The 20,158-nt window shown below is 41.5% G+C and overlaps 1 protein-coding gene across 6 annotated transcripts in view; it reads left to right on the top strand.

Moving 5' to 3' along the window:
• Positions 1-20,158, top strand: part of GLI3 (GLI family zinc finger 3) — a 239,278-nt gene that overhangs the window by 164,213 nt on the left and 54,907 nt on the right. For all 6 annotated transcript variants that reach the window (XM_083706243.1, XM_083706246.1, XM_083706245.1 and 3 more), the window contains 2 exons: positions 1,349-1,495; positions 9,888-10,089. In XM_083706243.1, the coding sequence (XP_083562369.1) occupies positions 1,349-1,495; positions 9,888-10,089 (349 nt within the window). The remainder of the gene's footprint in view (positions 1-1,348; positions 1,496-9,887; positions 10,090-20,158) is intronic.

Here is a 20,158-nt window from a genome sequence, read left to right as displayed (position 1 = left end):
AGGAAGAACTGTGCACACACTCGGAACGTCGCTTGCTGTTTTTGTTGAACCAGTTCCGATTCCTAAAGAGACAAGGCACATTTAAAATTGCCCTGAGGTTTGCCTCTTTAGCCTCCTGCTCAGAAACTGCTTTTCGCTCAGCTCCATTCTTTCCAGACACCTTCTTTCTTGTAAGTGGCATCCTTTTTGACATCCTTAGTAGACCACCTTAGTTTGTGCCTAAGGCAGGAAGCTGAAACCCCGATTCATTGGGCATGTGGCGCTTGGGGTTTCAACAGCTCTGCCTCCTGATTGGTGCCAGCACCACTCCTCCAGCACCAAAGGTACGGGTGTGTGGAAGTGTCTGCTAGTGGGACTCCCACCAATAGTGGCCTATGGGAAGTCTCCAAATGGAGCAGGAGAGGGAAGGACTGAGCCAGCCTGGGTTTCACTGGATCCCAAGTTGGCCCCTGAGTCGTCAGGTGAGGACATTGGGCATGATCACTACACCAGATCCAGGCTAGCATTGAGTCTGTCTGGGATTTGCCTGACCTTCTGACCTAGCTTGGGTGAGCGGCACGGCTGCAGATGCCAGTGGTACCTCTTGCTGCTGCCCAGCCAGGGTGAAACTTGCTATTCCAACTTTTCAGTAACAAGCTGAAGGACATTCGTTCCCACTTCTGCTATTCACTCCATTGAAATTCATTTTACAAATGCATATAGCAATAAAATTACTGTGTTTGATCCAGAGCAAGATCCACTTAGGTCCTTCTGAAATCAGTGGGAAACGAATTAGACACAGCTAACTTTTCAAATAGATTTCAAAAGGACCTAAATGCCAAAAGGACCTGGAACTCTCTCCTACCCTAGGGAGGCTAGACTGGCTCCCTCCTTGTTGTCCTTCTGCCAACGGGCTTTTGGGAACTGACTGCTTTTAATGAGGGGGCTAGTGCCATGCTGTTTTTGTTGTGAGTGTATGTTTTTTGTAAGTTTTAATTCTTTTAATGTTTAATTGCTTTTTAATAATTTTTCAATGTTTTTAGCTATTCTTATTTTATCACTAAGCCACTTTGAGTCCCTGCCAGGAAAAAATGGTGGGAGAAATATAAATATATACAGCCACTAACCTGCTTTGGATCCCAACCTGACTATGTGCCAGCAAACATATTGGTGAATTCTTCACATTACCACTTTGCAGGGTGTTTTGAAAACAAATACCTTATCACAGCTTGCATGATATTAAAAGGGGGGAAAGGGGGGAAAAACCACACAAATTGCTATCATTATAGGCAAGAGAAAGATGAAAATGAAACTCTGCATCCTGTTTGCCACATGTCATTTAATGAAGCTTTTTATGTCCTGTTTTTAGCTCCGCATGCTGGAGTTAGTCCCGCTGAATATTACCATCAGATGGCTCTCCTGGCAGGGCAGCGCAGCCCATATGCCGACATCCTTCCATCAGCTGCCACGGCAGGAGCCAGTGCTCTTCATATGGAATATCTCCATGCTATGGATAGTAAGTCATGTTGCTACCAAAGAGGTGAATTGAAAATTATGAACTCTGTGAAAACGCCGGATCGGCAAATAATTTGAACGATGGGATGGAGCTGTTGTCAGTGGAGACACGAAACCTGTTAGTATTGTCTCAGAGTACTGGCCTTCAACTGGTGGTTTGAGACCATGGGAACTCTTCTGCAAAATACATGGTAAAAGGTTAAGAAATGAGCCCCCAAAGGCCCTTGTGGGCTCTGGGTCTGAAAAGGCTGAAAATTCCTGGTCTGGAGGTTTAAATGGAAAGCAATTTTGGGGTGACTTCACTATTTTCGTAGTGGCAGCATATTAGCCTGTGATCCAAAATAACCTGTGAGAGACCTATCATCACATGCCTGCTCTGATTCTTCCCACTTTTCTTTCTCTTGGCACTGTCAATACTATTACAGTAATGTAAATGGCACTCTACCAGGTTTCATGAACGGGGAGCCCCTCCCCCAGGAAAAAAGGAGGGAAGTCTGTCTCAGAAGAACTTACATTCTGAATTTTTGCAGAGGAGAAGTCCCAACAGTGGCATGTGTGTTAGGACAGAGCCTCCCTCCTGACATTGGCTTTGCTGCTGCTTGCTTAGACGTGGCTGGGGTGTGGCAGGGCAGTGACCAGCGTGGGGCTATGTGGGTGAACTGGTGGCCACAGTGGGGCACCCACATGACCCCAACCTTGCAACTGCCCTGTTGCTACCACCTCCAGATAAGCGACATCTACACCAATGTCGGGAGGGTGGTTCTGTGGCTCCACCCCACCGCAGGCACTGCTGCTGAAGAAGACAACAGAGGGTGGGGAGCTTTTACAGTCAGAAACACCCAGATGTGAATTGTCTACATGGAGGTGTTTGTCTGCAACAGCTAGTGCTGGCCTAAGACATTTTGCTGCCTGAAGCAGAGCACAAGATGACAGCTCTCCCATTCCATGTTCAGGACTGGCAGCAGAATCTTATTGCAGCCCTGGTGAGGGGACTGCATCCTTCACCACACCTGAGGGCCCTAGGTTATCAGACAGGCCATATCACACACAAAGATCTGTTCTTCAACAGCTCAGTGCTGCCCTATACCTCCCAGCACCTGCTACCGTAGGTGGGTAGAGCCATTCCTGGAATCATAAAAGAGCTCCAAAACATTCTTAATCTTACTCTCATGTGAAAACGTTTGATGTATGTAGAATTGTGACCCTTCAAAGGTAAAGATAGAGATTTGGCAAAGTCTTGAAAAGGGAAATCCACAAGAAGCCATTTTTATCTGTGGCTCGATTGGAAAATACAAAACGTTCTTCAGTTTGCCAAATTCATTTTTTACTGACTTAAAGTGAATTTTCCCCAAAGGCAATTTTGTAGCATTTAAATAGTTGTTATTTGTGCCATTATTCATTTTCCTTGTAAACATTATTTTTAAAGTTCTGTATCATTTTACACATTGCATAGAAGCTAGCACTGATAGGCCAGTGGACTTGGTATTGAGTTTGTACAGAGAGTTACAGCCATTTCTACTCTCTGAAGGGTCCATGTCACTGTCATACATTTTTACATGTATACTTACAACATCTTAGGCATATCCTTGCAATGTAGTTGCTCTCAACTCCTGGAGTTGGAAAGGGTTGAGAAACAATATGGGCATTCTGCTGCCATAAGAGCTGGCTCATCTTTAGAGTTGCCACTGAAGACTGACCCAGGTATCACCAAAACCATTATGGAGCTAAAAGAAGACACACGTGAATGAGATATGTTTTTGGAACTGAAAATAACACTGTTTCATTCAGTCCATGGAGAAGATCCAAGTCTAATTTGGTCTGTTTATATTTAGTTATAATTGCTTTGCTGCTAATGGCTGATGATGAATACGATACTTAAATCTTATTTTGAAGGAAGTGGTACTAGACAAGTTCATACAAAGATAAACCAACTATAATATATGGGTATTGCTGAGATTCACAGAAAACCACTTTGTAGGATTTGGGAGATAGTAGGGGAGTGTGCGTTGCTACTATCAGTCTGCATTGCAGATGTTTTTGTTATATATATATATCAGTATAATGAGAGATTCCAGCCCCTCCCACACCTTTCAAAGGGCTACTTGAAGGCATGTGTGCTCCAAAGGAAAGGCAAAGGAGGAGATACACAAGCCAGGAGCTCATCTGTGCCTAATAACAATAAGTTCTTGTGTATTACGTATTTTATATTGCTTGAAAATACTGTTTCAGTTCTGAGAAAACTGCATTGAGCTTCAGAAGAACAGCATACAAATGCCATAAGGAAGGAAGGAAGGAAGGACTGGGATTACATTCAGATTCAATACAATTCATGTTAGTGGCTTCTGGGTAGCTAGTTTGCTTTGTTTGCTATGTTTCATTAGGCACATGTCAGTGACAGCTGGGGTGGCACTTACCAAGGCGACTGTTGCGTGCACTGAATAGACTTAGCCCTTGGTGCCTTCTAAGTGAATCCACAGGGACAACCAGAAGCTTGCTTGTTTCCCACAGGGATCTGGTTGGCCACAGTGAGAACAAGATGGCGGACTGGATGGGCCATTCTGGCCTTAGGTTCATGAGTTGGAGGTATAACTTCTAAAGCAGGGACCCTGCTCTACCTGTGCAGCTTCCCAGCGTGTTAGAACCCTGGAGCATCTTAATTGTGCAGGGGAGCTACTTGAGTAGGAAAGGTTCCTTGCTGGTGAACTGATCCCTCTAGCTCATGGAAGGGGCAGGGACAGGGAAGAAGCAGAGCTAGCCTGCGCATCCTTGCTCTCCTCCATTGCATGAGGGATTTGGAATGCCTGAATATGGTTTTGGTCTCTTGTGCTTATCGAGCTCATCATACAAAGCTGTCATTAGGAACCGAATCCACGCATATTAGGGAGTCTAATTTGAAGACCCATGCATATTACCCAATCCCTCTCTGCGGCAATAGAGGGGCATCTCTGAATGTGTGCATTTCAAAGATGCTAATGTGCCATCCGCCTATCCGTCACAGCAGGACAAATGTCTTAATTCCCATGCTGCGTCCAGGGCAGGAGGCATGTTCAAAAGGTCTGTGTGTGAGGGAGGGCAGTCTTATGTACAGGAACTCTGCGTAAAGGCGATGTCCAGGCCCCTTAGCTTCTCTCTTTCAAGCATCTGTACATACACAGTTTGCAGCTCCGGAAGACTTCGTTTGAAATATCATGTTAAGGAGCACTTTTTATAACTGGATGGACTTCGCTATACACCTGCGTGCCTATATGTGCATATGACTGAAGACGGTTTCTTTTCCCCCTCCTTCTGCAGCAGAGTGATTAGTGACTGCTGCCAGAGAGCCTAGTGGTAGGAACTGGGCCAGTGTGCAGTGCTTTGCTCCTTCTCCCTCTCCTTTCGCTGAGTCTAGACTTCAGTTTGGGATGCTTCTTAAGGCGATACCATTTACTTGAGCTTCATTACAGCATCAACTCTTTATATTGTTATTAACGACTGTTTCCTGTATTTAAAACGTACACAAATGCACAGCAGCATTATGCAAATTGCTTGTTTTTAAACTGTAAATATTGAATTAAATTAAGAGTGAATTGTGGGAAGGTCATACAGCCTCACCTTCCCTATTTGATGAGAATTTGTTTAGTCAGGCAATAGGTTCTTTTATCTAAACAGAGGATGAAGCTAGCCTTTTACTTTGTAAAAACTAATTAAAACTATCTTAACTTGCATGGGTGTACAGTAAATTAATTGTCATTAAATAGGAATCTGAATGTCCTACCATTCATCATGCCAAAGAAACTCCTTTCTTCCTTGTCAGAATTTTAGATGAGAAAAGGAAAAACAAAACAATTAGCAAGAAGCCAAGATTAAGATGCTAAAAACAGCAACGAGAATGCCCATGTTTGCATTTCATAGCTAAGTTCTACAGTCAGGGCTGTGCAGTGCTGTCTTACAAGTCAGATGCATTCTGCTTCATTTTGTCAAGAAAAATTGCATTTGGTAGTTTTCCTAATTATATGTTTTCAGATTACTGTGAGCCAGCCTCTTGGATACTCCCTGCTGATCTTGGATAACCCCTGTTGATCACCAAAATTAGGATTGTGAGTGCCTCGTGGCAGAGACTGGTCTCCTTTTGATGCTCCAGATATGTAAATTAGTATTAGTAATCTTCTTTAAGAATGTTCCAGGTGCCCATACATAAATCTGTCTGTCCTGAGCTGCTTCATCATTGTGGACAGGAAAGATAACTGGAAGAAATCTGAGAGGGGCAGGAAAGTGGGAAGGGTGAAGCCCCAGCTTCCTCCAGATGCACAGTCCTCTTGGAACATCATTAAGGGACAACACCACAGGGAACAAGAAGTTTATTTTGCAACACCATCAGCCAGGACACTGTCCTCAGCTATCCACTGCCACCTTAACGCTTTGCATGCTGAAAATTTGAGCTCTAGCTGCCAGGAAAAAGTTTCCTTTCCTACTACAGTGGTACCTCGGGTTAAGTACTTAATTCATTCTGGAGGTCCGTTCTTAACCTGAAACTGTTCTTAACCTGAAGTACCACTTTAGCTAATGGGGCCTCCTGCTGCCGCTGTGCCGCTGGAGCACGATTTCTGTTCTTATCCTGAAGCAAAGTTCTTAACCTGAGGTACTATTTCTGGGTTAGCGGAGTCTGTGACCTGAAGCGTCTGTAACCCGAGGTACCACTGTATAGCAGGAAAAGTGTGTAAAGATAAAGAAAGGTGAAGCAAAGGCAGATAATGACAAAGACAGAAATTTTGGCTGGCATTAACCCACTCAGCCATCAACTTACCCTTCTTAATAGCCTCTGAATAAGAAGAGGAGGAGGCAAAGGTCTGAGGTCGGGGTCTGAAGCAACAGCAAAGATGGATGCAGGGGCTGAGGGAAGGGAAGGTAGAGGGAAAATCAGATGGCAATGGAAGACACTTGGTGTAGTGCCTGGTACTTGTTACCAGTAATAGTACCTGCAACAAAAAGTTGCAGTGTTATTTCTAGCGCTGCAGCCCAGAACCTCAGCATTTTATATCAATATAGGAAGGTGTGTAAGGGTGTGTGTTGCTTTAAGGGTGTATGTTGCTAGATAGTGCTGGGGGTGGGTGAGTTTTTTAACCTTGTGACACACTTCCCCCAAACATTTAAGTTCAGCATACTTTCGTATAATCAATTCCAATTTAATCATCTTATGGTCCACCAACCATGAACACATAGTATAATCTGTTAGGAGCTTGAGCAGGCCCATTTCCATTCTTCCTGCCCCCCCCCCCAATTTTCCATTCTGCTCCCCAAACTAATCCCGTATCATTCTGTATCTTAGCTGAATAGTTAAAATTTACCTGGTTTATGATTCCTTTAGAACCTCTCTGTCTTTCTTGGTTCAACAGCCACCACCATTCCTTAAATCCTTGGACCTCAATGTTGCTTCTTCGGCTAGGTGTGTTTTTTAAATAAAAAAAACCCCAAATCTTTAAATTTACATAGTCTTGCGTGCTTCTGCATGTGTAGTGTTCCCGCTGAGCATGCTAGAACCACTGATGAATTTTGGGTTGGCCCCCAGTTCATTTCCAGCCTTATAAGCCATGCTGTAAGGAAGAATAATGCCAGCAGCAGCGGCCTTCATGCCTAGGATGGAACACATCAATCTCTCCAACTTTTTATCAAGAAAATTGTTATTTTGTGAGAGGTTTACCCCAGATGCTTGGTGCAGCTCCTAACCCAGAAGTCAAAGGTCCCTTACAAATGCTTCCTAGTTCACATGGAACTCATCTAGTTATATTCACAATAGGAAGCATTTATTTTAGAGTTCAGGTCAATATGCTTAAATGAACTATGGCATTTTAAACACACACACCCTTCCGATTTCTGTATTAATACCATTCCAAAATGATACATACCTGATTGAAACAAAACGTAGCTAAGAATTCTCAGAGCCCTGAATTTATGGTGTTCAGTGAAATAGGGAGCCAGTGTGGTCTAGTGGTTAGAGAGTGTCAGAGTATGACCTGGGAGAGCAGGGTTCGAATCCCCACTCAGCCATGAAGCTCACTGGGCAGTCGCTCACTCTCAGCCTAACCTACCTCACAGGGTTATTGTAAGGATAAAAGGGGGGGGAGAGAACTGTGTGCCCCCCCTTGAGTCCCTTGAAGGAAGGGTGGGATGTAAATGCATTAAATAAATCGGCATCAGACATGATCACCCTGCTGCCACTGGGTGCTCGCTGGAGACTGTTGCTGTCACTGGCACTGCATGGCGGTGTTGGCATCTTCCTCGTTCGTTGTCTATTTAAAAAGAAACTATTTAGATGTCACTTCTGCACTTCTTTGTGTCCTTAATTAGATGGCCTTTACTTGTAAGCTTTAATAACTTTTTAAATCCAAGTCAAATAAAAAACACCGCCATTCTCAAGTATCAAAGCGCTGTATTGAATTGAAGTAGCAGGCAAGCACACAGTAACCGCCAGGCCTGTAAAATAGAGATGAAAAAGGTTAAATTATAAGGAGCCTGAGGAATAAAAAAAATCTTTACATTCACTTTTAAATGCTGACTCGTCAACGCGGTATCCGGAGCAAGATTGGAACAACATGGAGGCCTGCTGGTTATACAGATGTAGAAGAAGCAAGAGGAGAACCACAGTCCAGATGGCAGATAACTGACACTCTTGTTGGCAGCCTTATCTGTGGGGTTACGGCCAGAGAGAGTCCCAAAATGAGGCGCAGATGGGAACGTAACTAGAGATCAGATCATGTAGTGATAGAAGCAATAAAGCAAGCATTCAAATACCAAGTTTAAGACTTTGAACAAATGCACAGCAGGGGGAGATTAGGAGACTCAGCACTTTGTTGGTGCTCTGTCATGTTTATGCAGTCGCCGCCCCACAGTCTTCTTGGTCCAGACATCATTAGAGGCAGCATACTGGGTTGCGGGGGGGGGGGCGTTATGTGTTCCAACCAATAGGACTAGTCTTCTTTTCTTGAGGTAAGGAGAGGAGTAGTATTAGTAGAAATACTAGTGAAGAGTGGAAAAAGTAGAACATTGAAGTGGGGATTTTGAATCCCTTGAATGAAAAGGATTACCAAGGTGGTTGGTAGAATAGATATGCCACTTTGGGTGTGTCAGCCAAATGTAAATGCAGACCCTCAAAGGTTAACCTCATCCTTTAATCTTCCCCACCGAACTGGACATAAAATCCCTTGGCTGGATCATAACCTGCATTTATTAGTGGAAAGGGAATTCCACTGTAGTTGCTCTGAGAACTTCCAAGCTTTAATTTAAAAAACCTGCAAAATACTTTCATATCCACTTTTCAAATGGTGGATAATAAAATACCAGAGGTGTTTTACAAATTCTGTAATGAAGCCTTATAGCTGATAAGCCCAGTCACGTGAATAAATAGTGAAAGAGCTGTTCACAATCAATGAAAGAGCTGGTGTGAAAATAGTGTTTAAAGCAGGGCTACAAAATGCCAGATCTGGGGCGGTGAATGTGCCCCTCCAGGAGACTCTGTTAGACTCCCAGGACTCGCCATAGGTCACCGGCCCTACTCTGCTCCCTCTCTGAGTGATTCTGCCTGACTGGAATGTGTCACTGGACTGAGATAATGCAGGAGCCTAGATGGGGATGAGGGGGGAGCCGGGCAAGGAATGGTCTTCTGGCTTTTGTGTGGCTGGAATGAAGCAAATACACCCATTGCTTTGCTTGCTGTGACTGTTTCCATCCCTGCTATGTGGCGCCTGGAAAACTCGCCATGCCCTTGGGCTGAAGAAGTTCCCCAGTCTGTCCGTTTGGGCTTGGCCATGGCTTTGGGAAAATCACTGTCCCAGCCTGTCGCTGGGAAACTTTAAAACCTGGGAGCAAAGGTGAGACAGATATGTCCTAAATGCTTTCAAAACAATATTATTTTATTCACGCTTATCTTGAATTCAGCATTGTTCGAACAGAAATTATGAACAAACTGAAAACAGAATCTTGATCTCCATTTGTGTTTTAGAAGTCCTTGTTGGCTTTTTTCATTAATGTGGTAGGGCTTTGGGTTCGCCGGTAGCTCAGATTTGAACCACTCCGTCTCCTTGCTTCTAGTGAATTAATGATGTGAATGTCTAAGCAGCCTTCAGATTCATAAATCACCAGAAATGAGAAGGATAACACATAAAAGTCTTTTCCTTTTGTTTAGCAATTTATCATTTTGCTTGCACATTAATAAACAGAGCTCCCCTGAGGTAAGCAATGGAAAGATAAATTTTTCTTCCTAATTTTCTTAAATCGTAGCCAGTAGATCATAAGTGGAAAGAGTGGGCTTGTCAAAAGCACGTCGTACTGCTGTGGCGACTCTTTATATCCATAGCCAGTATTAATAAATAAAGAGGCTCAGGTACTTGGGTAGATAATTGTTTTTGTTTACATAACAGGCGCCAGGTTTCCAAGTCCCAGGCTGCCATCTAGACCAAGCCGAAAGCGAACACTGTCCCTATCGCCTCTGTCTGATCATAGCTTTGACCTTCAGACCATGATCCGGACATCTCCAAACTCCTTGGTCACAATTCTCAACAATTCCCGTAGCAGTTCTTCAGCAAGTGGTTCCTACGGCCATTTATCTGCCAGTGCAATAAGGTAAGGGCTGACAACATACAGGGATGATTGATGTATATAAATCGTGCAAGAGTGAAACGCCTTATTTGGTGTTTTAGATACTTTTATTAACCACTGTTTATCGTGTCCCATCAAAAGGAAATTAAATTAAAATTTCTAAATTTTAATTTAGTTGCAGTTTTGAAAAGCTGATTTATGAGATGCATTTAGTATAGCAGAGCTTTCCAGAAAAACAAAAGACCCACAGCAAGCAAAGGTGTTTGGATAAAATGCTTTGGGCACAACTTTTGAAGAGCATTCTAGTTGTGCAACACATTTCTGGTTATGTTTGCACGGATGCATGTGGCCCTCAGTTCAACAGCATGTACCGCTTACTAACTGCTTTGGAGGTAGTAGTTTTGGTGACATATAAGGATGTTGGGAGGCTGCTGGATTTGAAAGGTTAGACTTGATCTGCAAAACCCACTAAAATCGCCTGTTGCAATGGCCTGGTTATCACATAGAGCTAAACCGTGTGTGTGTGTGTGTGTGTGTGTGTGTGTGTGTGTGTGTGTGTGTGACATATCCCACTTGTTTTAAATTGTTCTATTGCACAATTTCATAACAAATTTTAAAATTGGGGTGGAAGAAATGAACTGCTCTTTCCAATTCTTTTGCTCTTTAGTTTCCTTGGAGGAAATTCCAAAAGGGCTGTTCTGAAATTCAGCCCCAAAATTATTTCAGTTTGGAATCTTTGCTGGAAATATGGTACAGCATATGTGGTAGAATCTGGTTAAGATAGATTCAATAACCATCTGTAGATACGGTTACAGATAGGTAGCCGTGTTGGTCTGCCATAGTCAAAACAAAAAAAATTCCTTCCAGTAGCACCTTAAAGACCAACTAAGTCAGTTCTTGGTATGAGCTTTCGTGTGCATGCACGAAAATGAAGAGAAGTGTGCATGCACACGAAAGCTCATACCAAGAACTGACTTAGTTGGTCTTTAAGGTGCTACTGGAAGGAATTTTTTTTGTTTCATCTGTAGATAACCATCCATAGATTATGGTTAATCTAAATATGTCCTGTACTTGACCATATGCTCATTTAATATTGTTAAGTTACAACCTTTATGCATGATCCTCATGTTTTGATTCAGGTAGGTAGCTGTGTTGGTCTGACACAGTCGAAATAAATAAAAAAATAAAAAAAATGTCCAGTGGCACCTTAGAGACCAACTAAGTTTATTCCAGGTATAAGCTTTTGTGTGCATGCACACTTCTTCAGATACTCTGAAACAGAAGTCACCAGACCCTTATATATAGTGGGGGTGGGGGTGGGGTTTTTCTCAGAAGGGTAGTAGGAGATGGGTGATTGGCTCAATGGGTGTGGTAAACCTGTTGACGACTGCAATTAGTCCTACAGGAAAAAGCAAGGGATAGTATGCAGATGACCAAAAATAGCTTTAGCATATGTAATGAGACAAGAATCCAATATCTCTGTTCAGGCCAGGTCTCTTCATAGTTTTCAGTTTAGTAATAAGTTGTAATTGAGCAACTGCTCTTTCATGTCTATTTCTGAAATTCTTTTGTAATAAGACAGCTCCTTTGAGATTCTGCATTTAATGTCCTGGGAGATTGAAGTGTTCTCCTACTGGCTTCTCTGTCTTGTGATTCCTGATGTCATATTTATTGATTTGTTGGATGTATGGATTATTTGGGTGTCTTCATTCTTTCTATCTGAAAAGTGAAGGATTTCCACATGCTTGTGTCATGTGTGTCAGTGCAGGTGAAATTCACACACATCCCCTTCGCATATTGCACAGGCAGTGTGAGCTAAGATTTTGCACGAGTCACAAATGTTCTGTTGACTTTTTTGAGGTAGACCTAATACCATTCTCAAGGTGAAGTTACACATGACACATGGAACCAACCTCACTGTGTTTAATTCCAATGTACTTTTCCTCTCTAGGATCAAGCTCTGAAAATAACTATCACTTTTTTCTTATATCTTGACCCATTTTGGGCTACCTGAGCAGAAATGTGACATTAATAAGGTCTTGTTAATTGCAGGCTGATTTTTGCAACATCTAGTTTCTTTCACTTTGCTTCTTGGCTCAGATTAAGCTAAACAAAGTTGGGAAGAGATTAAGCAGTTGGGGGCCAAGAGGTTGAGGCAAGTTTAAACAGCAGGAGGAAAAACTAGAATACTCACTCCTGAAGTGGTGGGATGCAGGGAAAGAAAAACCAACTTGCTTTGCTTTGCTTTCCTAATCAGCTGTTTATAAGGGGGGATTGCTACAATTGACTTGTGTTATTGGGAGTGACTTGATTCACATGAAGAAATTAGTTTACCTTTCTTGGATATTTTTATTCTAGAAAACCATGAAGCTGAGGGGCAGCTTCCTATTGCAAGAGCATAGGCCCAAGTCCTTTGCTGGAATCCCATTGAAACCAATGGGACTTACTCTCAAGTAAATGGGTTTAGCACACAAGGTGTTGCTCATGGATAACAGAGTTGTTCCTAAATGTGAAAAACTACAAAAATAAAATAAAATGACCGTATTACCAGATGAATTCTTTCAGTAACTGTGTTTTTTAAATGTCATTTGATTTATATGCACTGAATGCATAGCAATACATAGTTGGAATAAGATTCAAAATGAAACCAAAAAATCAAATTGTCCCAACTATAAAAAGGACTGTGGGAGTTGGACACACACACAGAGAGACCCCGTCATGTGTTAGTATACTGTGCATGTATAGGAAAGCTGATAGGAAACTGGGCCACTTTTAATGAATTGCACCAATTTCTAACTTCTTGAGGTGTGGATGGCACAAGGACTTCTGTAACTATAAATGTTGCATTAAAGATATCAGAGTTTTACCAAATAAACCTTTCTGCATCCTATTGCTACAGTGATGCAGTAAGCCATACTGGCAAAATTCTCTTCTATGCAATCCTTAAAAGTACGCCAGCCCTCTGAATCTGATTTGGCAACCATACCAAAGGGTGCAGATCCACTCTTAATTGGGCAATGTAGTGGCTTAATAAAATGTCAGTTTCATTTCCCAGAAGGTGGAAAAAGCAACAAGGGAACCATCTCTCTAGGAGCTAAAGGACTGTCACATGGAAGACGGAACAAGCTTATTTTTCCTGCTCCGGAGGGTAGGCCCAAATATTGGCTTTAAGTTACAAGAAAGGAGATTCTGACTAAACATCAGGAAGACCTTGGAAGGTGGTGGACTCTCCTTCATTGAAGGTTTTTAAGCAGATGTTGGATGGCTATCTGTCATGGGTGCTTTAGTTGAGATTCCTGCATTGCAGGGGGTTGGACTAGAGGACCTTTGGGGTCCCTTCCAACTCTACAGTTCCATGGAAATCTTGTGGGGAATACTGAACAGCAACAAACCAATTTTATCTTCATTCCTATTCTAATAACGGAAGCTCAGATTTGCCACGTTAGGTTTGAGTGGGAAAGGGTGGGTCACACGTTAGAGAAGGGTGACTCATCACAGTATTACAATAGGATGGGCACATACATTTCTTAATTTATGCTTTTAATGAATAATTTATAATCCTGAACAATATTTATATGCCATAGAGCTCCGAGTAATGGACTTTCCCCATATTATTCCTATTTCCCCCCGATTTTGGGTTGAAATGTTGCTGAGCCCAAAGTTATTTGGTTGCACTTGTACTAGCATTGAAAACCGTAGTTTTCCATGTGCTCTTTGAGTTCTCCTTGTACATTTTCTTTCAAATCTTCCATACCAGATGGAGCTATGCAAGAAAGCCCCCCCCCCCCCGACTTTTAAGGCTTTAGAAAGTCTTGCATTCCCTCAGCTACCCAAGAAGCAACAGGTCATCAATACTTCTGAGACTTGGGGGGCAAGAGACTGTGTAGGTCATTGCTGTGTTTTGCTTTTCAGCAAAGGTTTCCACTCACTGAATATGCAAAATTTTACACAAGCTCTACATATTTAGTAATACTTTGCCCTAGAAATAAGGGATGCAAAATATATAAACAGACAGAAGGGCTGGATTAAGTTATTGTAGCCATTTAAAAATACAAAGAGCATAAAAAAGAACCAGATGTCTCTCAGCATCAGATCCCCCCATAAGCCTTAAATAATGCCATATCAACCCATTGTTTTGTTCATTTGAAGATTTGAGATTTCATAGATGCTCCAAACTAAGCTTCATGAGATGAATTCTGTGCATAGGTTGACCTGTGCATCGCACTTTGCAGTGCGAGTGCGATGTGTGAGAGTGTGAATGCTTTCCTGGTTATCCACATGGGGGATCATTCAAAAGTGTCATCCCCTGTCCGGGTGTGAAAGATCTCAAAAGAGCTGTGATATGTGAACCTTCTGACTGTGTGTCTCAAGTGCAGGTGGCCAGTGACGATCACCAGCAGTGATGCTTGCTCAGCCTTATACAATATGATGCTATGTCTGCCTGGTGGATAAGGCACCCAGAAAGAGCATGTGATGTCCCCCACCAGAGATGCTGCCCCTCCCCTAACACCCCAGCAAAATTCCATTAGAGCATTACAAATTTTAAAAACACTCTTTATATAAGAGCATACCAGTATACAAATAGATAAAAAGCAGCAATTAAATATATCAGCATGCAGTAAACCATATTTGCAGATCAGACCAGGTGAGCAGTACGATCGTATCTTGGAAGTCAAACGGAATCTGTTCTAGAGGTCCGTTCAACTTCCAAAACATTTGGAAACCAAAGTGCAGCTTTTGCAGCCAGTCGGAAGCCGCGGACGTTCAGCTTCCACAAATAGTTTGCAAACTGGAACAGCTGAAACATTCGAGAACTAAGCTGTTCAAAAACCAAGGTATGACTGTATTGTTAATAATATGGTTAAGCCAAATCTTACAATAAATTAAATTTAACCACCAAAACTTAATTATAAAAAGCCCAATCAAACAGGGCATGCTTTACCTGTCTTCCAGTGAAAGTTGCCAGCTAGAACAACCAAAGTGGCTTCTGTTCTAAAACTAGTCTGAAAGTCAGATTAAAATAGGTCTAAATCCTCAATGTTATCTAGCAACTTGCTGAGTAAGGGAAGAAAATCAACAGAGAAAACTGGCATGGCGTCACCACCAACTCCTTCAGGGAGGCAGGGAAAACTAATAAAAGTGCTTCTGTCATTATAGTCTCTAAAAACTTCTAAAAATAAATTATAATCTCTAAAAACTTCTGCTTTAAGGAGAATCTAGTGGTTATAATTTGGAAATGACGAAAGTTCGTCCGTCTTCAGTACTGCACCAACAACCTGTGTTAACAATGGTTTATGTATAGCAATACTCTTTCAGGAAGAGAAATACAGTTTGTTATAAAAGATAAAATAAAACAGATAATGGGTAAGCACTGGTGAAAATTGTAAAGAAACCATTATTGCCTCTTATTCAGTAAGAAAACTGCAATGGAAGTGCAACGAAAGGGAAATTTAAATAAAGTAGAAAACATCAACTTCATCCAATGGAAGTTAGCTAAAGAACACTTAAGACTTCAGGAGTAAAAATATTCTGAGTGTTAAACACAGTGCAAACATGATGAGTCAAGAGCACACAATTTTTGTTAATAGTTTAGTAGGAGACTGCCAGAATAAAGATTGCATATATAATAGAACAAAGCACATTTCAGAGCTATATATTAAATATATTGATGCTACGCAGAATGCCTCTAAATAAATTTGTTGAAATGAAACAAATGTTACAAACTGGTAGGCATTTGTCAAATGAAGCAGCTGAATAAAACAATGCATGTATCTAAAAACGCAAAGAAATAAAATTTATCCAACTGGAACCTCTGGAACCTATTAGACCAGAATTCAGCAGGATGGGCGGATGAAACAAAACATTATGTTGCTGATCCCGGTTTAACGTTTTGCTGCATGTGGCTAGAGAACATACGCCCCTTGTGCATCCATCAACTTGAATGGTGACTGGATGAGGATCATGATGCACCTCAACATCAAATGAACATTCATGTCAACTTCACAGCCAATTCCTTTCCCTTGCTAAGAGAGCTCTACTGGCTGCAGTTCAGCAGTCGGCACACAAGAGGCAGGCAGTTGCTAGCGCTGGTTAAGGAAAACGAAAGCAGCCCTTAGGCCACTGGAGCTGTCCCCCCCTCGGCTTTGGCTTGCAGGTGGTTTTTATTCTGAGGCTTCTTGAACTAGGGCAGTGACGCGCCAGCCTGGTGTGGCAGGAGAGGATGGCAAGTGTGGCGGAAAGATTCAAGGACAAGGAAACATTTAAACTTTTCACTGTAGTTTGTGTGTGTGTGTGTGTGTGTCACACACATATGCAGAATATGGATAGATATTCAAAAGCCCTGGCTGTTCTTCTACAGTTCTCCAAGACATATTGCTGTAATCAGGGATTTTCAACTTTGACAAATGTGAAAGATCAGAAAGGAGAAAAGCTTCTTGATGTTGATGAGGAGATAAGAGCTTGTCTCAAATTAGACCTAATATAAATGAGATGGCCCAGCAAAAGCCATCTCACACATCTCACTGAGTTTGCATAGATACTTAAGGTACATTTATAATTATGTTTTTGGGAGTGATTCCTGTTCTTATGTAGCTGCATTGTTTAATACTTTCTGGATGCCCCATGATCATAAAGTTCTGTGTTATAAATCAAGCATTGCCAGGAGTTGTTACTTTTTGTTTTCCACTGTATTTCTTATCAATAAAAAAATTCGGTGTGGCACAAGCAAATTTTTATTCTGAAAGTACGGCCCAGAAAAAGAAGTTTGAGAACCACTGGACCAGGGCATCTAAGCTTTGGAGGAATGAAATTTTGTGCACAGTTATGTACCCACTGGCATTGGTTAAAAAACCTGTACAAATACTTTCATGCGACCTTGGGCCCCTTGGAGTTGAGTTTCTCAAACAACACCCCCCCCCCAACAAAAACCCATGCTATGTGGGATCTTCTTTTGCAACTAAGAGAGCAGAGAGGAAGTCAGAAGTAACAATAACACAACTAAGCTCTCAGATACATGTCATACAGTTCTCATGTACAACTGAAATTAAAAAGACTTCAAACTATATGGTGGTGGCTCGCCACCTAAATTTAAAAATAAATGTTAATTTAAATAAATTGCAGCTTATCAAGGAGAATTTGGTAAGGGAAACCTGAACAATTTATCAAAGGATATAAAAATGCCATGGTAGTTTGCATGGCAGTTTCCGCCCAACCTTACTATGCTGTAGAAATTGAAGTGAATGACTGAGAGATGAAAATCAGAAAGAGGTTTTTCATTTCCAACAGCCATTTTCCAACAGCCAGATTTTATGGATCTTTTTTGGTGCTTTCACAGTTTTCTTAAAACCGGGGCTTGTATATCTGTTATGGACTGTTTTGACAAACGTGCACGAAAGAGAATACTGTATATCTTAACAATTAACAACAGCTGTTTTGAGGTAAATTCCACAACTGTGACCAGCAACAATGTGACCTACTTAGGAGGACAGCCACAAAATAGCCACAATGTTTGGTTTTGATTATAAGGTCTGCTTTTCTTCTTCTTGAAGTCAGTTCCATAAAATATGATGCCCTCATGTAATCAAAATGTAATTTGCTGACCTGCTTTACCTCCAGTTTTAACATTTTAGAGAATGGGGATTAGAGGCAAAGAAGGTTGCAGTCGTAGGAGCAGAGAGTTCACGGGAAATGAAAAAAGGAATAAAATATAAAGCCAGTCCATGCTGGCACATTCCTTCTGAAATCTATTACAATATTGGAAATGGAATAAAAAACTGAGTTGTTGTTTTTCGTTAAAGCCTTCTAATCCTTGAACACCAACACATTAATGGGTTCTCCCTTAGTTTTTAAAACCCCTGGTCTGTTCCTCTTCTTGCAGAGTTTTAGAAACACACTGTAAAATGTAAAACAAAAATAAGGACAGATTAATAAGCGTGGGTGGGTTTGCCTTCCTGGTTTTGCTGTACATAGAACTTCTCTGCAATCCAACAGCATTAGGCCCATGGAGAACAATAGGCACCTAACTCTTCTCTAGTGCATATTACCTCCATGAAAATCCCCAGTTCTGTGGATCCCCGTTCTTGCATTTTTTTGGGTGGGGGTCTGTTCCCACCCGCTCCCCAAAACCCATTTTCCTAAGGGAGAAAAAACTTGAGTGAAGAATTTCTCTGGGTAATGGGGCATTTGGTCTATTGTAGCAGACCACCCCGTGGCACAAGCATCTGTACGCACTTCATTCCAAAAGAAAGAAGAGAGAAAACACAAATTTGCATCTCCTCAGCAATTGTAGACTTTTTTTATTTGAAACCCCCTCAATACGGTACATGAGGTGAGCCTGGCATTTCAAATCCATTTGTGTTATAAGCATAAACTGCTCTAATTCTCAGGTTTTCCACAAGAAACCCTGGGAATTGAAATGGGCTGTGTGTGAAATACTCTTTTTGCTAGCTAGTCAAGACTGGACAGCTTTATTTACTATCACCTTCTCTTGCTATACAGATGTGAGTGGTCTTTACACCTGGGCTAATGCTGTACAGGTACTGGCCATAGAAATCACTGTATCTGGACTAGCCCTATGGATAATGGCTTTGCAGTTCAGTTCTGCATTGCTGATCCGCAGGCCCTCTTTGCTCCTTAGCATCAAACAACAGCGCCCTACACAAACACACTCTTACACGCATTAGTGTAGCCAATGGAATGCTTCCAGAGGTTACGTGTGCCCACCCAGCACGGCCAACAGTCAGGGATGCTGGGAGTTGTACTCCAAAAACATGGGCTGCCTGGTCTCTGCAGATATATTGTTTTTGTTGTTATTTTATTATATTTATTACCTTCCCTTCACCAGTGGGTCCCAGGGCAAGTTACAACAATTTAAAATTCAGTATTAAATACCAATTGGGGTTTAAACACAGAGGTTTGCAGCCATAAGGCTGCAGTGTTAGCTTGCTTAAGGAATAAGTCCCATTGATCTTGGTGGGATTTATTTCTGAGTAAGCAAGTTTAGGATCCCACTGCATATTGTTGCATTCCATTTTGCACCTGAGAAAAACTATGCCTGCCTCCCGTTATGACTTGTAGGAATATTGCAAGTTAGTCACTTCTGCAAAAGCAAAGAGAAAGCACAATAACAAAAATGGTTTGCTCAGTATTTTTTAAGAGTAGATTGAAACCTGCCTGTACTAAAATTTGGAAAAGCTGTAGGAAAAGGCAAACTGTTCAATAGCAGCTATTTATTGCAATAACAAACTTTAGATAAAGAAAAAGAATGGATGACATGGTGTTTTACAGTAGTTTTATTGATAATCTTGCAGTGTTATGTTCCTCTGTGTGAAGCAATTTCTTTAATCTTGGCTCATGGTCCACTCTTTCATATGTCTCTAGATCTTATTACAAGGGGGAGAGAAAATCAATTGGTTAAATGTGTTTTGAACACCATGCTTGTCATATCACTCATTTGTTTGCAAAGATGGAAAGCTCAGACCATCCAGAATGTCACCTAAAGAATTTCTATCAGTGCCGTTTGGTTGCAGAAACTGATGGATTAACCTCTTTCCCCTCTGAAATTAGTGATCAATGAGCCTCAATGTAGAAATATTCCGGTGGGAAAGCCCTGCTCCCCCTTCCAGTTAAACAACAATAAATGTCTATTAAAGCCCATTATGCATGCTAATACCTGTCATCACTTCATTACTCTACTGTATTTCCCAGAGTATGCTCTAGCCTAAACAGGCATGCTCTGGCAAAATGGCATACTGGGAAACCGCTCTCTAGGTCTTGTAATGTAGAAATGAATAGATTGGATCAAAGCCTCTGAAAATATAATGGAGCATTGCAAGGTTTTGTTTTGTTTGTTTTTTGCCGGTGGCTTACCATCAAAATTAAGATCCAATGGTCTTTTTTAAATTTAATAAATTACTGTAATTTATTTAATTGCCTACAAAAATGTGCACACGTATCATATTTGCAAGAATCAAAGTGCATTGTAATGTCAGTGGTGGGTTTAATGCAAATTTAGAGTCTGCCATCATAATTATTGTTATGATTAAGCACATTAGCTGAAAACATTACTCTGAAATAGGTGAAAGAATTTGAATTC

The sequence above is a fragment of the Podarcis gaigeae genome (genome assembly GCF_964106915.1).
Source record: "Podarcis gaigeae genome assembly, chromosome: 12".
NCBI lineage: Eukaryota > Metazoa > Chordata > Lepidosauria > Squamata > Lacertidae > Podarcis > Podarcis gaigeae.
This window is presented reverse-complemented; position numbering and strand designations above follow the sequence as displayed.